Source organism: Opisthorchis viverrini (assembly GCF_000715545.1).
Source record: "Opisthorchis viverrini unplaced genomic scaffold opera_v5_138, whole genome shotgun sequence".
NCBI lineage: Eukaryota > Metazoa > Platyhelminthes > Trematoda > Opisthorchiida > Opisthorchiidae > Opisthorchis > Opisthorchis viverrini.
In genome coordinates, this window is record NW_008751794.1 from 1,092,931 (window position 1) to 1,105,321 (window position 12,391).

At 42.6% G+C, this 12,391-nt stretch overlaps 1 protein-coding gene across 1 annotated transcript in view; it reads left to right on the top strand.

The window, feature by feature from the left end:
- Positions 1-12,307, top strand: part of T265_06588 (hypothetical protein) — a gene marked incomplete at both ends in the record, with an annotated part of 18,875 nt that extends 6,568 nt beyond the window's left edge. The window contains one exon of the mRNA XM_009171891.1: positions 12,271-12,307. Coding sequence (XP_009170155.1) covers positions 12,271-12,307 — 37 coding nt within the window. The remainder of the gene's footprint in view (positions 1-12,270) is intronic.
- Between the last annotated feature and the right edge of the window lie 84 nt (positions 12,308-12,391).

Below are 12,391 nucleotides of genomic sequence, written 5' to 3' on the forward strand. Positions count from 1 at the left end.
CCCCCCCCCCCCGATAATTATACCAGCAATCACACTGTACCCAGACATTTTTCGTTTACGAACGGGTAAATCCGCCAGATATTTCATCCACACCAGTTAACCGTTTGCATTGAAAGACGGTGGATTTATTGCAAGAAAGGAATAAAAGGCGTACACAGACCACACTTCCAAATTATCACTACAACGGTTGGGGAAAGAAATCCCCGTACAACAAGCAAACGCACATCATATGCCTCACACGATGCAGAAACTAATCCATTATTTACTTAAAGAGGACACCACTAACAGGACTGCTGAAGTATATCCGGCGTTATTCGGGCTCGTCAAACGCACACAGTTTCCCATAATTCGTTCCACTTGAAACGTTACGGAATAATCCGAATACACTGACTTGCACATCAGCTTGGTTTGAACGACAGACTCAACAGAATCTCAGCCGAATCTGGCGTTTGTGATATTTTTCAAGATAATGTGTTGAGCTGAAGGCACCCAGGTTTATTATTATTGTGAGGAGGGTGTCGAGGTGAACAGACCAACAATCATCGGATGTGCAAACTTCAGTCATTGAATCTTCGGCATAAGAGGAACCGACCGGGGTCCGTTGAAGTAACGGTTATGAAGCTTGTTTCCTATAATCTAACACTTGGATGGTGGTCCGAAATTCATTCACATTTCTCAGCAACGGAATTTCAATCCACGTAATTTCACGTGTGAATTTAGGTGGTATAATCAGTGGTACCACTTTTGTGTTGTTTGTGAATGTCGGGATGATCAGTTCAGATGTTCGTAGGCCACACCAGTAGTCAGCTGGATCAACTGATCGCAATCCGCTGGAATAATATCGGTGTTATTACGTGAAGCTTTACGATCTGGTTCTAGGATTTCCTTGATTTTCCAGTTTTCTGAGACAATGTGCTTCCGGTGATAGAGCGAGATAAATCAGACAAACCCTGAAGGAGATCTTCACCTCCAAAATTGAACAGTTCTAGTGATACCTCATGCAAACCCGGTGCTCCGTGGCGCTTCAGAGAACGTTTGTGACCACGTCCTTCTGACATACATCCATTGCTTGTGGAGACCCACCACGGTGGTTATCCCTGGTATAATGTCCGGATGCTTGAGATGCACATATATGTTGCAAAACAAGCGGCAGTTGGCTAGTGGTTTACCTGTACCTTATGATTAATTTTGGCTCGGAGTTGGCACGTTGTTGCAGGAAACCATGTGGCCAGATGCTTTCGATGATTTCGTAAATTGGCACTGCAGAACAGTCTGCTGCAGTTGTTTGTGCGCACCCAGTCGGATCCAGCGCTGCCACCCAAACGAGGCGCAGAAGTTATATCATGCCCCAGGTGTGCATTAAACCCCACGTCAACCGAAACTATATCTAATCTGTTAGATGTCGCATCAGGATTACGTGTCGGTTGACACGTAAACGGAAAAAATGAACAGATACCCACCTCTGAGTTTTCTTCCCGCACACAAGCAACTACCATCGGCTATCCAGTTGAGCAAGAATCTCTCATCTCAATAGATCAAGACGATTCCGCCTTTTGCATATTCTGATACAGTATTATCTGAATCGCCAGATGTTTACAGCAAGACTGGCTTTGAGGTTGATGAGACCTCAAGTACCATGTAGCTTTGTGGTAGACACTTTTTTGCCATTCCTCAGCGAATGCTTTATTTCAGCTTAGCGTTTGCTACATTTCGGAATCTCCTCAATCGATTTCTCTTGATGAGATTGCCTCATCTACCGATTATTCTGGAGTACAGAAGCCCCCAGGTTTGTATAACGCACAGTCTTATGAGAACGCCGCTAAGAAGAGCTGACGTATTGATCAATATCTAAAAGATGAAAGGGCGATTTATGTGGATGTGAAGCATCAGACAACCGTGGGTTTAGTCGAACCCCTTAGTTTTGCCGATGGATTTTATTCCCCCGAGACCCTCATCCTTACCTAGAAAAGGAAGAAGTATGCAGCCACCCACAACATCTGCTGGATCTGCTCAAAGAGCTGACGTGTACCACTTTTCACAAATCACTAAAAGAGAGCATGACAAATTACACAACATCGAGTGGCGTCTACTCCGGCGTGGACTCTCTGGCATGTCTTCCCGGTCATTCCTGCGTCATAATTAGCTCCGGCAGTCAGAAACGTGTGGCATGTTCACCGTGATCAAACGATTTATGTCATGGGAAATGTGGCCAGTGGGTATTTTGATTCATATTCGGCAGTTATGTCGGTTCACGACAATATTCAATGTACTTGAAACAACGGGTATGCCAGAGAACTTGTGAACGACCCAGTCGTCTTGTTGACACCGTCTTCAAAAATTCTAAGGCACTCGCATATTCGCATCCTACCACACAGTTTGCGAATATTTAAGTGCGATACTGTTCAAAATGAACGATAGCGGCAAACCGTGGACAATGGAACCTCTGAAAACTCATTGCTTTTAAACTGTCCGTCCTTGGAATGCACGGTTATTTTGACAAGTAAGATAACTCATTCGCATATCGTTTTGGTTTTGACGGGAGACTCACCTGGAAAGAAACTAAACCTTTAGTTTATGATTATCCCATCCCTAGTGTATTACGCCCATGCAAGTAGGACAGAATTAATGAAGTGAATGACAGAATAAGGCTTGAACTGCTCTTCCGCACTTGCTAGTCATAAATCCATTCTTAACATATTGCTCAACTTCCCGGGAAGGACTCGTTTATTCTTATTAATTGAACTGTGCAGCTGCATCGGACAAGTCTTTTATTCAAATTTGTTTTGGGGCAGTGAACAGTGGCCTGATCAACTTCTTGCAACGGAAACAGTGTTGTAACCAACCATGTGGAGGAAATTATCAGTATTTTTTCAACCAATAAAATGGTTTCAGGGCCACACAAGGGGCATTTCCAAGATCCATTCCTTGGGTGACATTCTGTCAACTGATTGATTCTAGGTAGGATCGTTCTAGTTATGTTTTGAGATCCTCTTTGAAACTATGGATGGCAGCGAAAGTTTCACACCCTATCTGTTCATAGTGAGCAAATTTGGCAGGAGCTGGAATTCATTTACTAATGTTCTGCCAGGCGACATCCTAGTGAGAAACCCCTGATAACAAACTTGGTTGGTTGCGTATCACAACGCTAATCAGGCGCGCTTTGCTTTTTGTAAATACCGAAGCGCTTTGAACTACCTGAGAATAATATCTGTATCCAGCAACCGCATTGGCCGAGACGGGAAAATTGACACCGCTTTTCTGTGCAGAGTGGTGAGTCATAATCTGTTAGTCAGTGTGTTTTGATCAAAGTAGATACGTAGGTACTTAGGTCAGCTATCTTATCTCATGTTCAGAAGTTTCTGAATTTAATGAATTTGAAAGTTTACAAGTTTGCCTGCTATCCAGCGGGCCTCGTCAAAACTCAGTGAACTACCGTGAAGGCTGACAAGAGTGGACATTTTAGTCAGACTGCCGGTGTAATTCTGGAATGCTCCCATTGAAATTAAGCTGGTGAAATCAAACCTTGCACGAAATCCTGATCAAGACTTCGTGGTGCCGATGAGCTGGATTTTATATACGATTGAAGCATCACTAGAACACTTGTTTGAAAAAGATTACTGTGGCATAATACGACACAAGTGAGCCTTCTATCCATGGTATTTTCAAGACTTATTGAAGACTCTGTTGAACTCCAAAATGGTGGAGTCTTTTGTGGGTAGTTTTACCAGTCCCGATGTAGGCAGTCTTCATTCAAATGGCAAATGATCTTCACAGTCTGCTGTTGACTTTTGAGAAAATTCTTAGGCTTTATCTATACCTGACTTACCCCGGTGATTTCAGGAAGCACTCACATTACTTTGTTGGCCATGTTTTGGTACAAAAAGTTAGATTTCACAAGTCAACTTAACTCTTCCTGAAACGCTGTGTATGGCATCTGCAGCTGCTGGATCTGCTGTTATACTAGCTGTTCTAAACACTGTTGGCCAAAGAAGAATACCCTTGACTTCTGTAAATGTCCTTCGTATCCCTTATTCCCAAGACTCTGGTCGCGTTTAGATGCACAGTGACTTGTCCAGATGTTTCCTGATAACTAGTGAATATCTTCAGGACTGTCCACTCTATAGTCTTCGTTCAATTTTCCCACGGCGTGCACAACTCAAGGGAACATGAATCTAGATATCGAAAGCACATCGGACGAAATATCATTCTAACTATGAGGAGGACAAAGCTTTGGTGTTTGGCGAATGCTTTGACATGCAAACAAGTTGGCCAACAATCACAGGTTACCCCACATTTCAGTATGCGCTTCGCAACCTCAGATTTGGAGTCCGTACTTCGAGATTTCAAGTTCCTTTGAACTTTTCTAATACTCCCGAGTAAACACCGTGTTTTTTTATCAATTCGTTTATCCCGTCAGCTAAATGAAATGTGCCATATTCTAAATGCTGATGTTGCTGCACTAATAATCAATGCGCGAGCACATTTCGCCAAATGGCGCTATTTATGGCGTTGGAACCGAAATTCGCCAAACCTAAGGAGTGATCTGTAAAAAGCAACAAGAGCGGTCTTCCTCTGCGGCCGTATGACCTGACTCTCTTCATGGCGAGGCAAGATTTAGCTGGCTACAGCGAATAAGCACTGACCTGGGGTGTAAGCGGCTAGTTGGTAGTGGATCTAATTATTTAGAGCAGCAGAATAAGCTTGCTATGGTAAGGTGGTGGGGACACGTAATACGTATATCCAACTACAGTCTTCCAAAGAAAGCATAGTTTTCGGTTTCAAAGATGATTGAGCGGCAGATTATGACATGAAAAAGTGAATTGAAAGCGGCTTCCTTCAAATCAAGGGCTGAGTCACCATGGCTCTAGCCCACGTGATCTTGCTTGCGGCTGTTCGAAAACCCTATAGATCATGACACGCATCCGAACGCAACGATGCGCTTGTGGTCGTTTCCTGGCCCAACTGCTTAGCTAAGTACCGCTTACCACTGTTTGCTGGGCTTATGTCAGAGAAGGTTCGCAATTAACGTCGGGTTGATTCCTTTTCCGACAACTTACTTCGATATGATGACCGATTGTGTTCATATTCATTTTCTCCAAGCCTAAAGGCCCCCTGTTCCGATCGCCCCCTTAATGACATAAGGTCCTCTAAAACCTTCTCTTTTCCAACCACTCTAACATGGCCTGCTTCCCTCATAACTATAAGGAATTAAGCGCTCGATAGCAAGAGTTCTGCTAATCGTAGTAGTGTTGCAGACAGGCAGTAATCGACACCCGGGCACACTGTGCAAGTTAGGTGGATGGTAAGACGCAAATGAAAACGATAGTTTTGAGTGAGCTACAAGACGATCTGTCGTGATGATGGAACCCACCTAACAGGAGACAGTTAATTGAAGAAACTCCTGGAGCAACTTCGAGCTCCTAATATTCGTCATCTATGCTAGCACTGGGCGACCGAATTCAGAGGTTGGTATCGTAGAATGTGTTCAAGTAATGAGGTCGGGATTGGAAAGTTTTTTTAAGTTAGCTTGACACAACCACCTATGTTTTACAACCAGTAACTGGGTGAAAATGGCCATGATTCAGGTGCTCCACCAGACGCTTTTAAATTGAATGACAGCCTAGAAATGCTCACATGTGAGAATCCCGAGGGAATGAGACTAGGGAGCACTCTTCTGTCGTGCAACACGTGGCAATATCCAACGCAAACGTCTTCCGGCAACGTGAATATACGTTCATTTCGAATGTCTCGTGTTCTGTACATTTGCAGAACAGTGGGAGAAATTTCTAATCTAAGACAGTTCACACTACGTAAAAATCGCAACAAATCTCATACCCGAGTACTCAGTTTTCATTCAAGACTGAAGTTAGACCGTCAGAAATTATATCAGACTACACGCAAGTCTAAGTTTTCGAAAAATTTGCTAGATAATCAAGGAGTGTACTGCTGAGCGAATTTTCGTTTTTGAAACAAGACAACTTCAGGCCAACCGAATAAGTCATCAGTCTCACCGAGTTTCAGGACAGATTGAGAACGGTGAAATCTCTTATAACTATCCAAAATAATAAGTGCTCAATATTGTCACTGAATGTCGTGCTGGATGAAATGACTTTCGCAAATTTCACTGGTCTCTACGACGTTGTGCAAGAGTAGATAGGTTTAATGTCGAGATTAGAAGGGAGATGGAATAGAGGGGCATATTTTACGCTCTATTCTTCTAATACTTTTAGTCCATAAGCTGAAAATATAGAGTGAAAATTACCAGTTAATGATGCATGAAAGGTATGGTTCACGTAGTCATGACACCAGGTTATTAAGTATGAGCTCTGATGGGCTAAGGGTTGGTGAGATCAGGTGGATTTTAGTCGGCTTGACTTGCCACACTCGACTGAAGCAGCTGCATAAATAACAGCGCATTGTCACGAGGTAGCTCGACTGATTACAAGCCGACTTACACAAGCCTGTCAATTTATCGTCTTACATTCTATTCATGCTGTGATGCTTCGCGGTTTCTTCTGTGAGTACTGTCCGCAATACTACCCTATATTCGAGTTCGTACATCTCGCTTCTTTGTGATCCGTCTTCTTCTAATCTTTTAGTCCATAAGCTGAAAATATAGAGTGAAAATTACCAGTTAATGATGCATGAAAGGTATGGTTCACGTAGTCATGACACCAGGTTATTAAGTATGAGCTCTGATGGGCTAAGGGTTGGTGAGATCAGGTGGATTTTAGTCGGCTTGACTTGCCACACTCGACTGAAGCAGCTGCATAAATAACAGCGCATTGTCACGAGGTAGCTCGACTGATTACAAGCCGACTTACACAAGCCTGTCAATTTATCGTCTTACATTCTATTCATGCTGTGATGCTTCGCGGTTTCTTCTGTGAGTACTGTCCGCAATACTACCCTATATTCGAGTTCGTACATCTCGCTTCTTTGTGATCCGTCCTTCCTACGCAGAGCGACAGCAGGTTCATCGATTTTAGTAGCTCTAGTGCAGTTGCCTGTAATGTTTGCAGCCACTCCCGTATTAATCTTACATTGTCAGAAGTTGCCACGAATGAGAATATCTGACCACAACGTCTCTACACCAGCGCGATCTCCGACACCATTTAGGCAAAGCTAGAATACTCTGCGTGGCTTCAACGATTTCATGGTCACATAATGTCTGGGGAAGTGATCCATCTTTCGCCACTTGGTACCCTTCTTTCGAGGTCTGGACACTTCATCCTGACCTTCCCGTGTCTTGTTTCACAGCAGACGCAAGTGCCAGTACTCTCAGGATTATTCTACCTCCTGAAAGAACTGCCCTCATGCAATCATGTAATTTAAACCAGTTTGTCATTTTTTCGGTGCTGAAACGTACCACTTGATGGATTCACCACAATTGTGATTTTACTGAGAGAGTTGAAATAGTTCAAAAGTTTGGTTGATTTATCCTATTAAGGGTTTTCGTAAACTTAGTGACCAGCGCAAATGGATCATCAGTGTTTTCTTTTAGGTCGAACATCAGGCTCGCACCGCCTTTTCCTCAGTGTGCCAGAAAATTCCATTCTGACGGCTATTCGATCTAGCACAATGTGTACACAAGGTAATCATTTGGCAATTCAATTTGAGTCATTTGGGAAGCAAGCCGACGTTTTATTTTTCTAGTTATCTGGCCCATGACACTGATAACCCACATCCTTCCAACGTTTTACACGTATTCCTGATGTTCAGCTACATAAGGAAGCTGTATGCTGAGAAGCATTACCATCTTTGTCCACAAACCTTTGCCGGTTGAATTTTTGATAAATCTCCCAAATAGGGAGTAATGATCCTTTGCACTAACCAGACAGGGCATATCACGGCTTAGTATTCATTTTTCTATATCTATTCCTGGAGAAGAAAGGAAACCGGGTGCAGTTTTAACGCCCATTGTGAGGCAATTACAAAAAACGGGTGTACATGAGAGGCAACATCAGCCTAAATGTCACCAGTTGGTTCATCAAAACGGGTAATACTATCTGAACCACCAAATATCGTGTCTCATCGGTGGCTGTGCGGTTCAGTTTGACCGAGTCTGACCGAAACTAAGACTCACGAATACACACACAATAAAACAGCTTAACAATCTCGAGCTTTAACGTGGCTCCCCAACAAGGTCTTAAGATTTGGTGGTCGAGTGATCGCCTGAGATTCTTAGCATCTTGCCACGAGCTGAACTGACATAGACAGCGAACTGCTACAAAATGGGGCAGCGCTGAGAAAAAGCCGTAGTTGATAATGAAACATTCGTAGCAGCACTGCCAAGCTTCATGAATGGTTGGGCCACGAACTGATTAAGCAGAACTGTTACCATTCTCTCCAATATTGGAAGCCTTGTACATACGGAGAAACATGTTAGATGCCGTCATGTATGGACAGTGTGTTGATGCCGTTGAATAAAACACTTTGATTCAGTCATTATGCCTTGATCGCTTGGTCGCTTTATTCGTTAAGTAGGTTTGTCAGTAATTCAGCCAAATGCATATAGCATCCGGGTATTTGCACAACAAACGACAGGTAATCAAAAGCTGTTCATTAAGTTTCCAGGGCAAGATACAGACGATTCGGTTATTAAACTGAGTCGCAAACACGAGCACCTACCCTTACATTTCCCCTCCGAATTTATGTCTCAGAATCGTCAAACCAATCTACTTCCCAATACAACTATTTACAGCAGTGATATTCCAAAATGTTCAGGCGCAAATGAGATCCTCTTCATCAACTAATTTGTCGACCTATTGCGCAGAAACTCCTATGCCATATATCGCCATATTAAGACGGGTGCCATTTACAGTCATGTGTTTGTCTGTTTTCGATAGATTCGCCGTAATGTGGTCGACAGGCGACGCATGCTGAATCAGTGTTGTTCCATACTTCCTGCAAAACAGCAAATGATAACAGGGAATAGTCTTGTGTATGAGTGACCTGAAAGTCATGCGTCCTGACATGTGACCACACCGGTGAATTTATTAGCTGACGAGTGACGGCGTTTATAACATAAGGATTGAATTCCAATTATGGCAATCAAATATAAATATTGAGATTCAAAGCAGTTATGTGACTGAAGACGAACCTGAAAGTTAGAAATTTTTTTGCAACAATGCTTTTTGACGAATCACTGAGGTGCTACAACTTTCATCGACTTTCACATCGGGGTTCTATATATCCTAATTGCGAGGTCTGTTTAGTAAGTCGCTCCTTTACCCCTGTCATCTTTCGTGCTTCTCTATGAGTTGTGGTCCTATTTCTCAACAAAACCCCATTAGTTAGATGGAGTACTGTCGCGGCCGGTTGTGGATTCCAGCGTACGTTTGGTTCCGCTGGCAGCCAAATAGAGGTTTATTCACTCGCACCATGGCAATCTGAAAGAACCAAAGGTTCTCAGTTAACAGATTTAATTGTGCTTTAGTCTTAACCTAAGGTCTCCTTTGTGAATGGGCATATGGAAGTGGCGGTCAAAATGTTGTTACGATTTTGAAATTCACAGCAAAAATCTGGTCCAGTCTCATGAACATGTGCAGGGCATGCGTGAAAAACATAGTTTTTTGCATGCGTGAAAAAATGAACACCATAAAAGTTTTGCTGAAAGCATTTTCAAAAACATCACCCCGTTACATTCTGCATCCATAATAACCACCTGATGGCTTTAGTGTCCACAGGCGACGATTTTCACAGATGTGAAATTTGTTTACCATTACGAACTACAGCAACAACCTGCACCCTGCACAGTGTCGCTGAGTAATGTCACTGATGCATTTGGCACTGCATTCACAATCAATGCAAGTGTGTACGCCTCTTCGCGGCTGTTGATAAATAGTATTCAAGAGCTAAGTTTGTCTCCGACGTGCTGTAGCATTCTCAGGGTTTAACGTAGTAGCATTTTTTCTCAAAATGGATCAATGGATAGGGCACGTAAATACTGACCATTAGTTAAAGCCCAACGACGGACACCTCAACTGCACCTGTGTGGGCGTGAGCAACCTGACTGTGTCTCAGCCCTAGTGCTTCCTTCGGATTACATGATAGTTGGGCACCGAAGGTTTGTCACAGCCGAATGACTGTCATCACCCATTTAAATAATCAGGTCTTGCACGCCTGGCTGAAAAAGACAGATGGCGGGCAATATGTTCGCTCATTACTTTTCATACATGAACTAGGTCGCATAATTAGAATTTCATTTAATGTTTTCATTATGGCTCCAAATGAAGTGATCAACATGAACAAATGGTGAAAATAACGTTTTTGTTACCAAGCCTTTGACTAGGATGACCCTGGGGTTCCTGCTGTCATATCCGATTAATTCTCTCCTGCTAACTTTTCGAAATTGCCAATTTTTAGTAAAGGAATTAATGAAAACCTGTAGAAATTGGCCTTTGGAACTAGTAGCAAGCTTTAACCCACGAAATTGAGATCGATTACAGTATAATATTTTCAGATTGGGTGCATTCGGACCGATCTTCAAACATTTCCTAAATTTGGCAGCAGTCACATCTACTCCCCAGGAGCCAAGCCCATGTGAATACAGTGAAGTTTGGATTGCTCTTTATTGGGCTTTATTTTACTTGTTGTCATGTCCTGTTTGGAGTGTTATATGATTGACACAATCAGCAAGACCAAAAGTAGCTTGATGCATTCACACTTCTTCAAGTAGTGAATGTTCAGATGCGGACAAACTGAGGTTATTTGGTATGTACCTCAGAGAATCCAAAGGGATACAACTGTGAGACACACCTCGGCAAGTCAAATAACAGTGAAGCACCATCCGACAGTCGAGACTACTGGAATAAGCATACGGTGCCCCTATTTTTGCTTGACCCCTGTGCCGCAATTAGTGAGATTAAGACTTCTGCACAGGCATAGAAATTGAAACGCAGAGACAGTGTACGCCTAGTGTTCCATTATGTGCACTTCGCTTGGCTACTTTCCGGCCTGTAGGTAATTCTTGGTACTTTGATCAAATAAGTAACTCTGTCCAATGATCCATTTGGAGAAATCAAGCTGAATACCAACCAGAGGATGAAGTTTCACGCTTGCGAAAGAAATAACCTATTCAAGTAGCTACCATTTGTAGGCAAACATCAGCTAGATTAAATTAAACAGATGAAAACCGGCTACATTATGAAAGATTGTTCAGGTAACGCTAATAATCCTCCAGAAGCCCCATTGAGGTTAAGTCGATTCTCAGTTTCTCAGTGAAACAAATGGAGTGCGCTAGTTTTCAGATACACTCAATAATGCACTTCATCAGAATGCAAGAACCATGAGGTCAGGTTTGCATGGAATTAATGAGCACGGAGAACAAATGATTAACGATGTTTTTGTGATATGCTTTAGACGAATAGGCTATTAGAAGAGGCATTTCATCCCCAAATACTTCTGACCATGGATCAAAATTCCTGCCACAAATGGTGCGACAATCGGGCATTGCAGCACTTTAAACACTCACCAATTTCGGATGACAGCAAAAAAAACTATCTCAATAGCATAACGTTTTTTTAAACAAACCTATCATTCACACTCAGAATAAAAAAGGCTCGAGCGTTAAGTAGTTGAGAGGACGTAAAAGTCGGAAATACATGTGAGAAACGTTTGCCGTCAAATCGAGGTGCGAAACCGGTTACCCATCATCCAGTACACCAAAACCTGCGTAATTAAAGTGTGAGAATCCGTTTCGCATGTTCTTCTCAGGTGCTGTCCCATCACTTTATCGTGGAACATCATGTGTGCTTGTTACCTACCTACCGAAATATGTCATTTCGCAGGTCGCGTGCTCAGGTGTTTCTTCATGACAAGGAAGCATTCCTAAATATGTAGTCGGAATTCATTCATAATAGTTATTAAATTTCCTGAGGTTTTTTCGGGCACTCTTAAGGGACATACTACTATTATCAATGTAATCCTCTGAGGACTTTTCTGCTTGGACCGGCATGAAAATAAGGTTTATTTTTCATTAATTCGTACGCGATGAACTAGAATTTCGCAACGTTGCACCTTTAGTTCAGTGCAACGTGAGAAATCAGTTCGGAAGTTTTTAAGTGTTTATAACTCTACGATGGCAAGAATACCTGAAAGGAAACTCATAAGGTCTTCACAGCTAGATCATTCATTGGACAGCTCTTTCAGAAAACGGACGAATTTTCCGACATTCCTCCAAGCATAAAAAAATTTGGACGATTTCACGTGCCCTGATTTTCAATTCTCGGGTGCAACCCTTGTCATACAATTTATTCCTGTCCACAGAGAGGCGACCATTAAAAGCACAATGGTGTCGAGGTAAATAGTAAACTTCCCGGGATGACACCACACTGAATTCTTGTCCTTTGTTTATTTGTGTGCATCCGCCTCATCACTACTGCAGACC